Consider the following 18,485-nt stretch of genomic DNA (forward strand, 5'->3'; position numbering starts at 1 on the left):
TAGTTTCTGTCTGTAGGCAGGGATCAACAAAATGGAGTCGTGGTCAGCTTTTCCGAAAGGGGGGCGGGGCAGGGCCTTATATGCGTCGCGGAAGTTAGAGTAACAATGATCCAGGGTCTTTCCACCCCTGGTTGCGCAATCGATATGCTGATAAAATTTAGGGAGTCATGTTAAAGCAATGCAATAGGCCACAGAGGTGAAATAATTACAATTTAGCATTAACACTGGAGTGATAGATGTGCAGATGATGGCCTGAATGCCAAGAGTCACGTATGTAGGAAACCTGGTACCATCCCTACGGTGAAGCATGGTGGTGGTGGCAGCATCATGCTGTGGGAATGTTTTTCAGCGGCAGGGACTGGGAGACTAGTCAGGATCGAGGGAAAGATGAACGGAGCAAAGAACAGAGAGATCCTTGATGAAAACCTGCCCCAGAGCGCTCAGGACCTCAGACTGGGGTGAAGGTTCACCTTCCAAGAGGACACCAACCCTAAGCACACTGTCAAAACAAAGCAGGAGTGGCTTTGGGACAATTCACTAAATGTCCTTGAGTGGCCCAGCCAGAGCCCGGACTTGAACCCAATCGAACATTTCTGGAGAGACCTGAAAATAGCTGTGCAGAAACGCTCCCCATCAACTGACAGCTTGAGAGAATCTGCAGAGAATGGAAGAAACACCCCAAATATAATTGTGCCAAGCTTATAGCTTCATAACCAAGAAGACTCGAGGCTGTAATCTCTGCCAAAGGTGTTTCAACAAAGTACTGAGTAAAGGGTATGAATACTTATGTAATTATTATATTTTTTATATATATATAAATATATATACTTTGCTACAGTGAGTGTACAGCTTGTATAACTTTTTAAAAACTTTTTATAATTTTGGGGGGACAGCGAATTTACACTGTTATACAAGCTGTACACTATTTACTTTACATTGTAGCAAAGTGTCAATTCTTCAGTGTTGTCACATGAAAAGGTATACTCAAATATTTACAAAAATGTGAGGGGTGTACTCACTTCTATGATATACTATATATATAATGACCTGGTGAGTTTATATGGTGTATATATGACCTGGTGAGTTTATATGGTGTATATATGACCTGGTGAGTTTATATGGTGTATATATGACCTGGTGAGTTTATATGGTGTATATATGACCTGGTGAGTTTATATGGTGTATATATGACCTGGTGAGTTTGTATATTATATATGACCTGGTGAGTTTATATGGTATATAGGACCTGGTGAGTTTATATGGTATATAGGACCTGGTGAGTTTATATGGTATATAGGACCTGGTGAGTTTATATGGTATATAGGACCTGGTGAGTTTATATGGTATATAGGACCTGGTGAGTTTATATGGTATATAGGACCTGGTGAGTTTATATGGTATATAGGACCTGGTGAGTTTATATGGTATATATCGACCTGGTGAGTTTATATTGTATATAGGACCTGGTGAGTTTATATTGTATATAGGACCTGGTGAGTTTATATTGTATATATGACCTGGTGAGGTTATATTATACAGTGACAAGAACAAGTATATGAACCCTTTGAATTACCTGGAATTCTGCATAAATTGGTCATAAAATCAGTCACAACAATAGACAAACACAGTCTGCTAAAACTAATGACACACATTATTGTATTTTTATTGTCTGGTGAGTTTATATTTATATGATTTATTACCTGGTGAGATTATATATGTAAATTATATATTACCTGGGGAGATTATATATGTAAGTTATATATGACCTGGTGAGATTCTATATTTATATGATATATTACCTGGTGAGTTTTTGGCCTGCCTGTCAAACCCTTCAAATGCAAGGTGAGGAAAGGATGTACGGATTACCTTTACAAACATCTGCATTAAAGGATCCTCAATTTCTGATTCCATCCAGTGGACATAACATTGGTGTTTGTCTACAGGGGAGGGTTTCGGACACTGTTATTTGAATTCTGAAATAACCGCCCCCTAGTCTTTCGTGTTGCAGGTTGGTTACTGCCTCAAATAGGGACTTGTAGCAGGGACTACAGTTAGGTCTTGGGGGTTGGTTAATAGGGACTGGTAGCAGTGACTATAGTTAGGTCTTGGGGGTTGGTTAATAGGGACTGGTAGCAGCCAGGGCCTACAGTTAGGTCTTGGTGGTTGGTTAATAGGGACTGGTAGCAGCCAGGGCCTACAGTTAGGTCTTGGGGGTTGGTTAATAGGGACTGGTAGCAGTGACTATAGTTAGGTCTTGGGGGTTGGTTAATAGGGACTGGTAGCAGGGACTAGTCTTGGGGGTTGGTTAATAGGGACTGGTAGCAGCCAGGGACTACAGTTAGGTCTTGGGGGTTGGTTAATAGGGACTGGTAGCAGACCAGTTAGGTCTGGGGGTTGGTTAATAGGGACTGGTAGCAGGGACTATAGTTAGGTCTTGGGGGTTGGTTAATAGGGACTGGTAGCAGCCAGGGGTTAGGTCTTGGGGGTTGGTTAATAGGGACTGGTAGCAGCCAGGGACTACGGTTAGGTCTTGGGGGTTGGTTAATAGGGACTGGTAGCAGCCAGGGACTACGGTTAGGTCTTGGGGGTTGGTTAATAGGGACTGGTAGCAGCCAGGGACTACGGTTAGGTCTTGGGGGTTGGTTAATAGGGACTGGTAGCAGCCAGGGACTATAGTTAGGTCTTGGGGGTTGGTTAATAGGGACTGGTAGCAGTGACTATAGTTAGGTCTTGGGGTTGGTTAATAGGGACTGGTAGCAGCCAGGGACTACAGTTAGGTCTTGGGGGGTTGGTTAATAGGTCTTGGGGGGTTGGTTAGCAGCCAGGGACTGGTAGCAGCAGGGACTACGGTTAGGTCTTGGGGGTTGGTTAATAGGGACTGGTAGCAGCCAGGGACTACGGTTAGGTCTTGGGGGTTGGTTAATAGGGACTGGTAGCAGCCAGGGACTACGGTTAGGTCTTGGGGGTTGTTAGGTCTTGGGGGTTGGTTAATAGGGTTAATAGGGACTAGGTCTTGGGGTTGGTTAATAGGGACTGGTAGCAGGGACTATAGTTAGGTCTTGGGGGTTGGTTAATAGGGACTGGTAGCAGCCAGGGACTAGTTAGGTCTTGGGGGTTGGTTAATAGGGACTGGTAGCAGCCAGGGACTACAGTTAGGTCTTGGGGGTTGGTTAATAGGGACTGGTAGCAGCCAGGGACTACGGTTAGGTCTTGGGGGTTGGTTAATAGGGGGACTGGTAGGGACTGGTAGCAGCAGCCAGGGACTACAGGGTTAGGTCTTGGGGGTTGGTTAATAGGGACTGGTAGCAGCCAGGGACTACAGTTAGGTCTTGGGGGTTGGTTAATAGGGACTGGTAGCAGTGACTATAGTTAGGTCTTGGGGGTTGGTTAATAGGGACTGGTAGCAGTGACTATAGTTAGGTCTTGGGGGTTGGTTAATAGGGACTGGTAGCAGCCAGGGACTACGGTTAGGTCTTGGGGGTTGGTTAATAGGGACTGGTAGCAGCCAGGGACTACGGTTAGGTCTTGGGGGTTGGTTAATAGGGACTAGCAGCCAGGGACTACAGTTAGGTCTTGGGGGTTGGTTAATAGGGACTGGTAGCAGCCAGGGACTTAGTTAGGTCTTGGGGGTTGGTTAATAGGGACTGGTAGCAGCCAGGGACTACAGTTAGGTCTTGGGGGTTGGTTAATAGGGACTGGTAGCAGCCAGGGACTACAGTTAGGTCTTGGGGGTTGGTTAATAGGGACTGGTAGCAGCCAGGGATAGTTAGGTCTTGGGGGTTGGTTAGGTCTTAGGGGGGTTGGTTAATAGGGACTGGTAGCAGCCAGGGACTACTATAGTTAGGGGGTTGGTTAATAGGGAGTTAGCCAGGGACTCAGTTAGGTCTTGGGGGTTGGTTAATAGGGACTGGTAGCAGTGACTATAGTTAGGTCTTGGGGGTTGGTTAATAGGGACTGGTAGCAGTGACTATAGTTAGGTCTTGGGGGTTGGTTAATAGGGACTGGTAGCAGCCAGGGCCTACAGTTAGGTCTTGGGGGTTGGTTAATAGGGACTGGTAGCAGCCAGGGCCTACAGTTAGGTCTTGGGGTTGGTTAATAGGGACTGGTAGCAGCCAGGGCCTACAGTTAGGTCTTGGGGGTTGGTTAATAGGGACTGGTAGCAGTGACTATAGTTAGGTCTTGGGGGTTGGTTAATAGGGACTGGTAGCAGGACTATAGTTAGGTCTTGGGGGTTGGTTAATAGGGGGACTGGTAGACTACAGTTAGGTCTTGGGGGTTGGTTAATAGGGACTGGTAGCAGCCAGGGACTACAGTTAGGGGGGTTGGTTAATAGGGACTGGTAGCAGCCAGGGACTACGGTTAGGTCTTGGGGGTTGGTTAATAGGGACTGGTAGCAGCCAGGGACTATAGTTAGGTCTTGGGGGTTGGTTAATAGGGACTGGTAGCAGCCAGGGACTGGGGGTTGGTTAGGTCTTAGCAGGGGGTTGGTTAATAGGGACTGGTAGCAGCCAGGGACTAGGTCTTGGGGGTTAGGTCTTAGCAGCCAGGGGGGGTTGGTTAATAGGGACTGGTAGCAGCCAGGGACTACGGTTAGGTCTTGGGGGTTGGTTAATAGGGACTGGTAGCAGCCAGGGACTACAGTTAGGTCTTGGGGGTTGGTTAATAGGGACTGGTAGCAGCCAGGGACTTTAGTTAGGTCTTGGGGGTTGGTTAATAGGGACTGGTAGCAGTGACTAGGGACTAGTTAGGTCTTGGGGGTTGGTTAATAGGGACTGGTAGCAGCCAGGGACTAGCAGTTAGGTCTTGGGGGTTGGTTAATAGGGACTGGTAGCAGCCAGGGCCTACAGTTAGGTCTTGGGGGTTGGTTAATAGGGACTGGTAGCAGCCAGGGCCTAGGTCAGTTAGGTCTTGGGGGTTGGTTAATAGGGACTGGTAGCAGTGACTATAGTTAGGTCTTGGGGGGTTGGTTAATAGGGACTGGTAGCAGCCAGGGACTAGTTAGGTCTTGGGGGTTGGTTAATAGGGACTGGTAGCAGCCAGGGACTACAGTTAGGTCTTGGGGGTTGGTTAATAGGGACTGGGACAGGGACTACGGTTAGGTCTTGGGGGTTGGTTAATAGGGACTGGTAGCAGCCAGGGACTACGGTTAGGTCTTGGGGGTTGGTTAATAGGGACTGGTAGCAGCCAGGGACTATAGTTAGGTCTTGGGGGTTGGTTAATAGGGACTGGTAGCAGTGACTATAGTTAGGTCTAATAGGGTTAGCAGGTCTTAGGGGGGTTGGTTAATAGGGACTGGTAGCAGTGACTATAGTTAGGTCTTAGGGGGGTTGGTTAATAGGGACTGGTAGCAGCCAGTGACTTTAGTTAGGTCTTGGGGGTTGGTTAATAGGGACTGGTAGCAGCCAGGGACTACAGTTAGGTCTTGGGGGTTGGTTAATAGGGACTGGTAGCAGCCAGGGACTATAGTTAGGTCTTGGGGGTTGGTTAATAGGGACTGGTAGCAGGGACTATAGTTAGGTCTTGGGGGGTTACTAGGGACTGGTTAGGTTAGGTCTTAGGGGGGTTGGTTAATAGGGACGGTGGTTAATAGGACTGGTAGCCAGGGACTACGGTTAGGTCTTGGGGGTTGGTTAATAGGGACTGGTAGCAGCCAGGGACTACGGTTAGGTCTTGGGGGTTGGTTAATAGGGACCAGCAGCCAGGGCAGCCAGTTAGGTCTACGGTTAGGTCTTGGGGGTTGGTTAATAGGGACTGGTAGCAGCCAGGGACTACGGTTAGGTCTTAGGGGGGGTTGGTTAATAGGGACTGGTAGCAGCCAGGGACTACGGTTAGGTCTTGGGGGTTGGTTAATAGGGACTGGTAGCAGCCAGGGACTACAGTTAGGTCTTGGGGGTTGGTTAATAGGGGTAGCAGTTGGGGGTTGGGGACTGGTTGGTTAATAGGGACTGGGGACTGGTTAGGTCTTGGGGGTTGGTTAATAGGGACTGGTAGCAGCCAGGGACTACGGTTAGGTCTTGGGGGTTGGTTAATAGGGACTGGTAGCAGCCAGGGCCTACGGTTAGGTCTTGGGGGTTGGTTAATAGGGACTGGTAGCAGCCAGGGACTACGGTTAGGTCTTAGGGACTGGTAGCAGCCAGGGGGGGTTGGTTAATAGGGACTAATAGGGACTGGTTAGGTCTTGGGGTTGGTTAGCAGGGACTATAGTTAGGTCTTGGGGGGGGGTTGGTTAATAGGGACTGGTAGCAGCCAGGGACTACAGTTAGGTCTTGGGGGTTGGTTAATAGGGACTGGCAGCAGGGACTACGGTTAGGTCTTGGGCGTTGGTTAATAGGGACTGGTAGCAGCCAGGGATTACGGTTAGGTCTTGGGGGTAGGTTAATAGGGACTGGTAGCAGGGATTACGGTTAGGTCTTGGGGGTTGGTTAATAGGGACTGGTAGCAGGGACTATAGTTAGGTCTTGGGGGTTGGTTAATAGGGACTGGTAGCAGCCAGGGACTACAGTTAGGTCTTGGGGGTTGGTTAATAGGGACTGGTAGCAGCCAGGGCCTACTGGTAGCAGCCAGGTTAGGGGTCTAGGGACTACGGTTAGGGGGTTGGTTAATAGGGTTAATGGGGGGGACTGGTAGCAGTTGGTTAATAGGGACTACAGTTAGGTCTTGGGGGGGGTTGGTTAATAGGGACTGGTAGCAGTAGCAGGGACTATAGTTAGGTCTTGGGGTGGTTAATAGGGACTGGTAGCAGCCAGGGACTAATAGTTAGGTCTTGGGGGTTGGTTAATAGGGACTGGTAGCAGCCAGGGACTACTTGGGGGTTGGTTAATAGGGTTAGGTCTTGGGGGTTGGTTAATAGGGACTGGTAGCAGCCAGGGACTACGGTTAGGTCTTGGGTCTTGGGGGTTGGTTAATAGGGACTGGTAGCAGCCAGGGACTACGGTTAGGTCTTGGGGGGGTTGGTTAATAGGGACTGGTAGCAGGGACTACAGTTAGGTCTTGGGGGTTGGTTAATAGGGACTGGTAGCAGGGACTAGTTAGGTTAGGTCTTAGCAGCCAGGGGGGTTGGTTAATAGGGACTGGTAGCAGCCAGGGACTACAGGGTTAGGTCTTAGGGGTTGGTTAATAGGGACTGGTAGCAGCCAGGGACTACAGTTAGGTCAGTTTAGGGAGGTCTACAGTTAGGTCTTGGGGTTGGTTAATAGGGACTGGTAGCAGGGACTACAGTTAGGTCTTGGGGGTTGGTTAATAGGGACTGGTAGCAGCCAGGGACTACGGTTAGGTCTTGGGGGTTGGTTAATAGGGACTGGTAGCAGGGACTACAGTTAGGTCTTGGGGGTTGTTTAATAGGGACTGGTAGCAGGGACTACAGTTATTAGCCATGCCCTGATGTTGTCAAGCCAAACGATCACGAACATATAATGTTACTCGTGCTTTGACTTTTCCAGGTGTGCGGGAAGTCGTTCAACAGAATGTACAACCTGCTGGGTCACATGCACCTCCACGCCGGCTCCAAACCCTTCAAGTGTCCTTACTGCTCCTCCAAGTTTAACCTGAAGGGGAACCTCAGCCGACACATGAAGGTCAAACACGGCATGGACATCTCACCTGACGGACAAGGTAGGGCTTGACCCCTAACCCTTTACCCTAACCATTTACCTTAACCCAAACCCTAACGCTTTACCCCTAACGCTTTACCCCTAACGCTTTACCCTTTACCCCTAACGCTTTACCCTTTACCCCTAACGCTTTACCCTTTACCCCTAACGCTTTACCCCTATCGCTTTACCCCTAACGCTTTACCCTTTACCCCTAACGCTTTACCCCTAACGCTTTACCCCTAACCCTTTACCCCTAACGCTTTACCCTTTACCCCTAACCTTTACCCCTAACGCTTTACCCCTAACGCTTTACCCTTTACCCCTAACCCTTTACCCCTAACGCTTTACCCCTAACGCTTTACCCTTTACCCCTAACCCTTTACCCCTAACCCTTTACCCCTAACGCTTTACCCTAAGAACAAACACTTTACCCCTAACCCTTTACCCTTTACCCCTAACCCTTTACCCCTAACCCTTTACCCCTAACCCTTTATCCTAACCCTTTACCCCTAACCCTTTACCCTAAGAACAAACCCTTTACCCTAACCCTTTACCCCTAACCCTTTACCCTAAGAACAAACCCTTTACCCCTAACCCTTTACCCTAAGACCTAACCCTTTACTCTAACCCTTTACCCCTAACCCTTTACCCTAAGACCTAACCCTTTACCCCTAACCCTTTACCCTAAGAACAAACCCTTTACCCCTAACCCTTTACCCCTAACCCTTTACCCTAAGAACAAACCCTTTACCCTAAGAACAAACCCTTTACCCTAACCCTTTACCCCTAACCCTTTACCCTAAGAACAAACCCTTTACCCTAAGAACAAACCCTTTACCCTAACCCTTTACCCCTAACCCTTTACCCTAAGACCTAACCCTTTACCCCTAACCCTTTACCCTAAGAACAAACCCTTTACCCCTAACCCTTTACCCTAAGACCTAACCCTTTACTTTAACCCTTTACCCCTAACCCTTTACCCTAAGACCTAACCCTTTACTCTAACCCCCACTTTACTCTAAGCGTGGGAGCTTCTTGTTTTAGTTTCTGTCTGTAGGCAGGGATCAACAAAATGGAGTGGTCAGCTCCACAACGTGGTCAGCTTTTCCGAAAGGGGGGCGGGGCAGGGCCTTATATGCGTCGCGGAAGTTAGAGTAACAATGATCCAGGGTCTTTCCACCCCTGGTTGCGCAATCGATATGCTGATCAAATTTAGGGAGTCTTGTTTTCAGATTGGCCTTGTTAAAATCCCCAGCTACAATGAATGCAGCCTCCGGATAAATCGTTTCCAGTTTGCAGAGAGTTAAATAAAGTTCGTTCAGAGCCATCGATGTGTCTGCTTGGGGGATATATACGGCTGTGATTATAATCGAAGAGAATTCTCTTGGTAGATAATGCGGTCTACATTTGATTGTGAGGAATTCTAAATCAGGTGAACAGAAGGATTTGAGTTCCTGTATGTTTCTTTCATCACACCATGTCACGTTGGCCATAAGGCATACGCCCCCGCCCGTCTTCTTACCAGAAAGATGTTTGTTTCTGTCGGCGCGATGCGTGGAGAAACCCGCTGGCTGCACCGCTTCGGATTGCGTCTCTCCAGTTAGCCATGTTTCCGTGAAGCAGAGAACGTTACAGTCTCTGATGTCCCTCTGGAATGCTACCCTTGCTCGGATTTCATCAACCTTGTTGTCAAGAGACTGGACATTGGCAAGAAGAATGCTAGGGAGTGGTGCACGATGTGCCCGTCTCCGGAGTCTGACCAGAAGACCACTTCGTTTCCCTCTTTTTCTGAGTCGTTTTTTTGGGTCGCTGCATGTGATCCACACACTGGTTGTAAGGCAGAACACAGGATCCGCATCGCGAAAAACATATTCTTGGTCGTACTGATGGTGAGTTGACGCTGATCTTATATTCAGTAGTTCTTCTCGGCTGTATGTAATGAAACCTAAGATGACCTGGGGTACTAGTGTAAGAAATAACACGTAAAAAAACAAAAAACTGCATAGTTTCCTAGGAACGCGAAGCGAGGCGGCCATCTCTGTCGGCGCCGGAAGTACACTCTGCTAACCCTGATGTCCTTGCTGTGTCTGAATCCTGGCTCAGGAAGGCCACCAAAAATTCAGAGATTTCCATACCCAACTATAACATCTTCCGTCAAGATAGAACTGCTAAAGGGGGAGGAGTTGCAGTCTACTGCAGAGAGAGCCTGCAAAGTAATATCATACTTTCCAGGTCCATACCCAAACAGTTCGAACTACTAATTTTGAAAATTACTCTCTCCAGAAATAAGTCTCTCACTGTTGCCGGCTGCTACCGACCCCCCCTCAGCTCCCAGCTGTGCCCTGGACACCATTTGTGAATTGATCGCCCCCCATCTAGCCTCAGAGTTTGTTCTGTTAGGTGACCTAAACTGGGATATGCTTAACACCCTGCCAGTCCTACAATCTAAGCTAGATGCCCTCAATCTCACACAAATCATCAAGGAACCCACCAGGTACAACCCTAACTCTGTAAACAAGGGCACCCTCATAGACGTCATCCTGACCAACTGGCCCTCCAAATACACCTCCGCTGTCTTCAACCAGGATCTCAGCGATCACTGCCTCATTGCCTGTATCCGCTACGGAGCCGCAGTCAAACGACCACCCCTCATCACTGTCAAACGCTCCCTAAAACACTTCTGTGAGCAGGCCTTTCTAATCGACCTGGCCCGGGTATCCTGGAAGGACATTGACCTCATCCCGTCAGTTGAGGATGCCTGGTCATTCTTTAAAAGTAACTTCCTTACCATTTTAGATAAGCATGCTCCGTTCAAAAAATGCAGAACTAAGAACAGATACAGTCCTTGGTTCACCCCAGACCTGACTGCCCTCGACCAGCACAAAAACATCCTGTGGCGGACTGCAATAGCATCGAATAGTCCCCGGGATATGCAACTGTTCAGGGAAGTCCGGAACCAATACACGCAGTCAGTCAGGAAAGCTAAGGCCAGCTTCTTCAGGCAGAAGTTTGCATCCTGTAGCTCCAACTCCAAAAAGTTCTGGGACACTGTGAAGTCCATGGAGAACAAGAGCACCTCCTCCCAGCTGCCCACTGCACTGAGGCTAGGTAACACGGTCACCACCGATAAATCCATGATTATCGAAAACTTCAATAAGCATTTCTCAACGGCTGGCCATGCCTTCCGCCTGGCTACTCCAACCTCGGCCAACAGCTCTGCCCCCCCGGCAGCTCCTCGCCCAAGCCTCTCCAGGTTCTCCTTTACCCAAATCCAGATAGCAGATGTTCTGAAAGAGCTGCAAAACCTGGACCCGTACAAATCAGCTGGGCTTGACAATCTGGACCCCCTATTCAGCGATTTTTTTTCATTAACTCCCACGAGGTCTGTCCAACGCTGGTCCGACCAAGCTGACTCCACACTCCAAGACTGCTTCCATCACGTGGACTGGGAGATGTTTCGTATTGCGTCAGACAACAACATTGACGAATACGCTGATACGGTGTGCGAGTTCATTAGAACGTGCGTTGAAGATGTCGTTCCCATAGCAACGATTAAAACATTCCCTAACCAGAAACCGTGGATTGATGGCAGCATTCGTGTGAAACTGAAGGCGCGAACCACTGCTTTTAATCAGGGCAAGGTGTCTGGTAACATGACTGAATACAAACAGTGCAGCTATTCCCTCCGCAAGGCTATCAAACAAGCTAAGCGCCAGTACAGAGACAAAATAGAATCTCAATTCAACGGCTCAGACACAAGAGGCATGTGGCAGGGTCTACAGTCAATCACGGACTACAGGAAGAAACCCAGCCCAGTCACGGACCAGGATGTCTTGCTCCCAGGCAGACTAAATAACTTTTTGCCCGCTTTGAGGACAATACAGTGCCACTGACACGGCCTGCAACGAAAACATGCGGTCTCTCCTTCACTGCAGCCGAAGTGAGTAAGACATTTAAACGTGTTAACCCTCGCAAGGCTGCAGGCCCAGACGGCATCCCCAGCCGCGCCCTCAGAGCATGCGCAGACCAGCTGGCCGGTGTGTTTACGGACATATTCAATCAATCCCTATACCAGTCTGCTGTTCCCACATGCTTCAAGAGGGCCACCATTGTTCCTGTTCCCAAGAAAGCTAAGGTAACTGAGCTAAACGACTACCGCCCCGTAGCACTCACATCCGTCATCATGAAGTGCTTTGAGAGACTAGTCAAGGACCATATCACCTCCAACCTACCTGACACCCTTGACCCACTCCAATTTGCTTACCGCCCAAATAGGTCCACAGACGATGCAATCTCAACCACACTGCACACTGCCCTAACCCATCTGGACAAGAGGAATACCAATGTGAGAATGCTGTTCATCGACTACAGCTCGGCATTCAACACCATAGTACCCTCCAAGCTCGTCTTCAAGCTTGAGACCCTGGGTCTCGACCCCGCCCTGTGCAACTGGGTACTGGACTTCCTGAAGGGCCGCCCCCAGGTGGTGAGGGTAGGCAACAACATCTCCTCCCCGCTGATCCTCAACACTGGGGCCCCACAAGGGTGCGTTCTGAGCCCTCTCCTGTACTCCCTGTTCACCCATGACTGCGTGGCCATGCACGCCTCCAACTCAATCATCAAGTTTGCGGACGACACAACAGTGGTAGGCTTGATTACCAACAATGACGAGACGGCCTACAGGGAGGAGGTGAGGGCCCTCGGAGTGTGGTGTCAGGAAAATAACCTCACACTCAACGTCAACAAAACTAAGGAGATGATTGTGGACTTCAGGAAACAGCAGAGGGAACACCCCCCCATCCACATCGATGGAACAGTAGTGGAGAGGGTAGCAAGTTTTAAGTTCCTCGGCATACACATCACAGACAAACTGAACTGGTCCACTCACACAGACAGCATCGTGAGGAAGGCGCAGCAGCGCCTCTTCAACCTCAGGAGGCTGAAGAAATTTGGCTTGTCACCAAAAGCACTCACAAACTTCTACAGATGCACAATCGAGAGCATCCTGGCGGGCTGTATCACCGCCTGGTATGGCAACTGCACCGCCCTCAACCGTAAGGCTCTCCAGAGGGTAGTGAGGTCTGCACAACGCATCACCGGGGCAAACTACCTGCCCTCCAGGACACCTACACCACCCGATGCTACAGGAAGGCCACAAAGATCATCAAGGACATCAACCACCCGAGCCACTGCCTGTTCACCCCGCTGTCATCCAGAAGGCGAGGTCAGTACAGGTGCATCAAAGCTGGGACCGAGAGACTGAAAAACAGCTTCTATCTCAAGGCCATCAGACTGTTAAACAGCCACCACTAACATTGAGTGGCTACTGCCAACACACTGTCAATGACACTGACTCTACTCCAGCCACTTTAATCATGGGAATTGATGGGAAATGATGTAAATATATCACTAGCCACTTTAAACAATGCTACCTTATATAATGTTACTTACCCTACATTATTCATCTCATATGCATACGTTGATACTGTACTCTATATCATCGACTGCATCCTTATGTAATACATGTATCACTAGCCACTTTAACTAATGCCACTTGGTTTACATACTCATCTCATATGTATATACTGTACTCAATATCATCTACTGTATCTTGCCTATGCTGCTCTGTACCATCACTCATTCATATATCCTTATGTACATATTCTTTATCCCCTTACACTGTGTATAAGACAGTAGTTTACTGTATGCCTTTCCGAGCTAAAGGTTAGCTTAGCTGATGACCGGTTAGCTGAAGACCGCTAGCATAGCTGGTGGTTAGCCGGCTAGCTTCAGTTGAGGGGTTCCGGTTCCGAAGTAAATATAAATACTTTAGGAAAAATAGCTACATTGGGTGAGGCGGGTTGCAGGAGAGTATTTGGAAGCTTAGGTTTAGCAAAATGTTTTTGAAGAAAAATATGTAAAAAACGAAAAATAGACGATATATACGAGGGACACGACGAGACAGGACGACTTACTGCTACGCCATCTTGGATCACCACTAACCCTTTACCCCTAACCCTTTACCCTAAGAACAAACCCTTTACCCTAACCCTTTACCCCTAACCCTTTACCCTAAGACCAAACCCTTTACCCCTAACCCTTTACCCTAAGAACAAACCCTTTACCCCTAACCCTTTACCCTAAGAACAAACCCTTTACCCCTAAACCCTTTACCCTAAGAACAAACTTTACCCTTTACCCTAACCCTAAGAACAAACCCCTAACCCTTTACCCCCTAACCCTTTACCCCTAACCCTTTACCCTAAGACCAAACCCTTTACCCCTAACCCTTTACCCTAAGAACAAACCCTTTACCCCTAACCCTTTACCCTAAGAACAAACCCTTTACCCCTAACCCTTTACCCTAAGACCTAACCCTTTACCCTAACCCTTAAGAACAAACCCCTACCCCCCTAACCCTTTACCCTAAGAACAAACCCTTTACCCTAAGAACAAACCCTTTACCCTAACCCTTACCCTAAGAACAAACCCTTTACCCTAAGACCCAAACCCTTTACCCCTAACCCTTTACCCTAAGAACAAACCCTTTACCCCTAACCCTTTACCCTAACCCTTTACCCTAACCCTTTACCCTAAGAACAAACCCTTTACCCTAACCCTAACCCTTTACCCCCTAACCCTTTACCCTAAGAACAAACCCTTTACCCTAAGACCCAAACCCTTTACCCTAACCCTTTACCCCTAACCCTTAACCCTTTACCCTAAGAACAAACCCTTTACCCTAACAAACCCTTTACCCCTAACCCTTTACCCTAAGAACAAACCCTTACCCCTAACCCTTTACCCTAAGAACCCTTTACCCTTTACCCCTAACCCCTAACCCTTTACCCCTAACCCTTTACCCTAAGACCTAACCCTTTTAACCCTTTACCCTAACCCTTTACCCCTAACCCTTTACCCTAAGAACAAACCCTTTACCCCTAACCCTTTACCCTAAGAACAAACCCTTTACCCTAACCCTTTACCCTAAGACCCCAAACCCTTTACCCCTAACCCTTTACCCTAAGAACAAACCCTTTACCCCTAACCCTTTACCCTTTAAGAACTAACCCTTTACCCTTTACCCTAACCCTTTAACCCTTTACCCTAAGAACCCTTTTTAACCCTTTACCCCTAACCCTTTACCCCTAACCCTTTACCCTAAGAACAAACCCTTTACCCTAAGAACAAACCCTTTACCCCTAACCCTTTACCCCTAACCCTTTACCCTAACCCTTTACCCTAACCCTTTACCCCTAACCCTTTACCCTAAGAACAAACCCTTTACCCCTAACCCTTTACCCTAAGAACCCTTTAAACCCTTTACCCTAACCCTTTACCCCTAACCCTTTACCCTAAGACCCTAACTTTAAACCCTTTACCCTAACCCTTTTTAACCCCCTAACCCTTTACCCTAAGAACCCTTTACCCCTAACCCTTTACCCTAAGAACAAACCCTTTACCCTAACCCTTTACCCCTAACCCCCCTAACCCTTTACCCTAAGACCTAACCCTTTACCCTAACCCTTTACCCCCTAACCCTTTACTCTAACCCTTTACCCCTAACCCTTTACCCTAAGAACAAACCCTTTACCCCCTAACCCTTTACCCTAAGAACCCAAACCCTTTACCCCTAACCCTTTACCCTAAGAACAAACCCTTTAACCCTTTACCCCCTAACCCTTTACCCTAACCCTTTACCCTAAGACCTAACCCTTTACCCCTAACCCTTTACCCTAACCCAGCATGAACATCTCCCCTGACGGACAAGGTACCCTAACCTTTATCCCTAACCCTTTACCCTAACCCAGCATGGACATCTCCCCTGACGGACAAGGTAGGGCTTTATCCCTAACCCTTTACCCTAACCCAGCATGAACATCTCCCCTGACGGACAAGGTAGGGCTTTACTCTCCTTCCTCTCATCTCACGATCCATCACTTATTTATTCAGCCACCTAACTACCATTCCTGTAGCCTTCTTATTGTAGGCTTAGTGTTAGTAACAGTCAATGAGCAGCCTGACTTGGTGGTTGTATATCCTGTTTGTTAAAACTTTGTTTGTGATCCAGTTGGTTCTACCACTGTGTTCTGGGTTGGGGTTAGGGTTTGTTCTTACACTGTGTTCTGGGTTGGGGTTAGGGTTTGTTCTACCACTGTGTTCTGGGTTAGGGTTGGTTCAACCACTGGGTTCTGGGTTGGTTCAACCACTGGGTTCTGGGTTTGTTCAACCTCTGGGTTGGGGTTAGGGTTGGTCCTACCACTGTGTTCTGGGTTTGTTCAACCACTGGGTTCTGGATTGGGGTTGGGGTTGGTCCTACCACTGTGTTCTGGGTTAGGGTTTGTTCAACCACTGTTTTCTGGGTTGGGGTTAGGGTTTGTTCAACCACTGTGTTCTGGGTTGGGATTAGGGTTGGTTCTACCACTGTTCTGGGTTGGGGTTGGTTCAACCACTGTGTTCTGGGTTGGGGTTGGTTCAACCACTGTGTTCTGGGTTGGGGTTGGTTCAACCACTGTGTTCTGGGTTGGGGTTGGTTCAACCACTGTGTTCTGGGTTGGGGTTGGTTCAACCACTGTGTTCCTCGGGGTTGGGGTTGGTTCAACCACTGTGTTCTGGGTTGGGGTTGGTTCAACCACTGTGTTCTGGGTTGGGGTTGGTTCAACCACTGTGTTCTGGGTTGGGGTTGGTTCTACCACTGTGTTCTGGGTTGGGGTTGGTTCTACCACTGTGTTCTGGGTTGGGGTTGGTTCTACCACTGTGTTCTGGGTTGGTTCAACCACTGTACTCTCCCTAACAGCCCTGTTTCTCTGTGTGTTCCCAGATGCTCTTCCTGGGATGGAGGGCCAGGGCCACTATGAGGAGGACAACTTTGACTTTGAGACCTCAGGGGCAAACAACAACATGGATAATGGAGGCTCCCAGAACCTCACCAAGCTCACCACGGCCAACATGGACGACATGGACAACTATTACAACTTTGGGAAGGATACAGCTAACTACAACACGTCTTGAGCAGCAGGAGAATAGTGTTAATGGACTACAGACCATTAGACACCATGGATTAATGGAGAAGAGACCATGGGTTAATGGTGGACTAACTGCAGACCATGGGTTATTGGTGGACTAACTACAGACCATGGGTTATTGGTGGACTAACTACAGACCATGGGTTATTGGTGGACTAACTACAGACCATGGGTTATTGGTGGACTAACTACAGACCATGGGTTATTGGTGGACTAACTACAGACCATAGGTTATTGGTGGACTAACTACAGACCATGGTTTATTGGTGGACTAACTACAGACCATGGGTTATTGGTGGACTAACTACAGACCATGGGAAAACAGAAAGGAAAATGCCACACTGCTGCTCATGCTCCCAGCTGATATTTATTTATAACGTTTCCACCCTTAGGTCTTCATCAGGTATCCAGGACCTAATGGTGGAAACATTGTTATGAATAGATATCTGGGAGCACAAGCAGCAGTGTGGCGTTTTCCTTTCTGTTTTCCATGAGTTTACCTAGAACTCCAGCACCTGTGGAAAGTACCTGGATGTGTGTATGTTCTTCAGCTTTTGTTAATGGAGAGGAGACCATGGGTGGGGAACAGACAACATGGCTGCCGTGCTGTGGCAGTGAGAGAGACTGGGTTAGGGCGTGCTGTGGCAGTGAGAGAGACTGGGTTAGGGCGTGCTGTGGCAGTGAGTCTAGGTTAGGGCGTGCTGTGGCAGTGAGAGAGACTGGGTTAAGGTTAGGGCGTGCTGTGGCAGTGAGACACAGGGAGGGGGTTCATGGACTCTTTAAGAACCAGAACTGACCTGTCCTGATGGAGGGGCAGGACATGCACTTCAACAGCCAATTCGCTCCACCCGTCTCTGATAGAAGTGACTCTGAGACTGACGATTGTGTCTAGAAGTCCTTTGGTATATTCTACCAGACATGATTGGTCTAACGTCCTTTGGGATATTCTACCAGACATGATTGGTCTAGAAGTCTTTGGGATATTCTACCAGACATGATTGGTCTAGAAGTCTTTGGGATATTCTACCAGACATGATTGGTCTAGAAGTCCTTTGGGATAATCGACCAGACATGATTGGTCTAGAAGTCTTTGGGATATTCTACCAGACATGATTGGTCTAGAAGTCCTTTGGGATAATCGACCAGACATGATTGGTCTAGAAGTCTTTGGGATATTCTACCAGACATGATTGGTCTAGAAGTCCTTTGGGATAATCGACAAGACATGATTGGTCTAGAAGTCTTTGGGATATTCTACCAGACATGATTGGTCTAGAAGTCCTTTGGGATAATCTACCAGACATGATTGGTCTAGAAGTCTTTGGGATATTCTACCAGACATGATTGGTCTAGAAGTCTTTGGGATATTCTACCAGACATGATTGGTCTAGAAGTCTTTGGGATATTCTACCAGACATGATTGGTCTAAAGTCCTTTGGGATATTCTACCAGACATGATTGGTCTAAAGTCCTTTGGGATATTCTACCAGACATGATTGGTCTAGAAGTCTTTGGGATATTCTACCAGACATGATTGGTCTAGAAGTCTTTGGGATATTCTACCAGACATGATTGGTCTAGAAGTCTTTGGGATATTCTACCAGACATGATTGGTCTAGAAGTCCTTTGGGATAATCGACCAGACATGATTGGTCTAGAAGTCTTTGGGATATTCTACCAGACATGATTGGTCTAGAAGTCCTTTGGGATAATCTACCAGACATGATTGGTCTAGAAGTCTTTGGGATATTCTACCAGACATGATTGGTCTAGAAGTCTTTGGGATATTCTACCAGACATGATTGGTCTAGAAGTCTTTGGGATATTCTACCAGACATGATTGGTCTAGAAGTCCTTTGGGATAATC

The 18,485-nt window shown here is 48.0% G+C and overlaps 1 protein-coding gene and 1 long non-coding RNA gene across 38 annotated transcripts in view; both read left to right on the top strand.

Annotated features, from left to right (window-relative positions):
- Positions 1–18,485, top strand: part of LOC121845709 (zinc finger protein 710-like) — a 57,435-nt gene extending 38,950 nt beyond the window's left edge. For both annotated transcript variants that reach the window (XM_042317524.1, XM_042317525.1), the window contains exons 4-5: positions 7,440–7,611; positions 16,414–18,485. In XM_042317524.1, the coding sequence (XP_042173458.1) occupies positions 7,440–7,611; positions 16,414–16,604 (363 nt within the window). In that variant the 3' untranslated portion in view covers positions 16,605–18,485. The remainder of the gene's footprint in view (positions 1–7,439; positions 7,612–16,413) is intronic.
- Positions 1,853–7,433, top strand: LOC121845710. Of its 36 annotated transcripts, XR_006082703.1 has the most exons (15): positions 1,853–2,342; positions 2,477–2,527; positions 2,855–2,956; positions 3,106–3,207; positions 3,276–3,522; positions 3,884–4,079; positions 4,130–4,176; positions 4,801–4,851; positions 4,906–4,952; positions 5,003–5,053; positions 5,100–5,248; positions 5,728–5,778; positions 5,961–6,113; positions 6,311–6,553; positions 6,757–6,785. It is a non-coding gene; the product is annotated as an uncharacterized LOC121845710 (long non-coding RNA). The 36 variants fall into 36 exon arrangements; XR_006082705.1 differs by lacking the exons at positions 4,130–4,176; positions 4,801–4,851; positions 4,906–4,952; positions 5,003–5,053; positions 6,757–6,785 and adding exons at positions 4,595–4,645; positions 6,830–6,887; positions 7,107–7,150; positions 7,223–7,433 and having other exon boundaries at positions 6,311–6,506; XR_006082714.1 differs by lacking the exons at positions 4,130–4,176; positions 4,801–4,851; positions 4,906–4,952; positions 5,003–5,053; positions 6,757–6,785 and adding exons at positions 4,595–4,645; positions 6,830–6,880; positions 7,223–7,433 and having other exon boundaries at positions 6,311–6,361; positions 6,456–6,506.

Source organism: Oncorhynchus tshawytscha, unplaced genomic scaffold (genome assembly GCF_018296145.1).
Source record: "Oncorhynchus tshawytscha isolate Ot180627B unplaced genomic scaffold, Otsh_v2.0 Un_scaffold_6196_pilon_pilon, whole genome shotgun sequence".
NCBI classification, from domain to species: domain Eukaryota; kingdom Metazoa; phylum Chordata; class Actinopteri; order Salmoniformes; family Salmonidae; genus Oncorhynchus; species Oncorhynchus tshawytscha.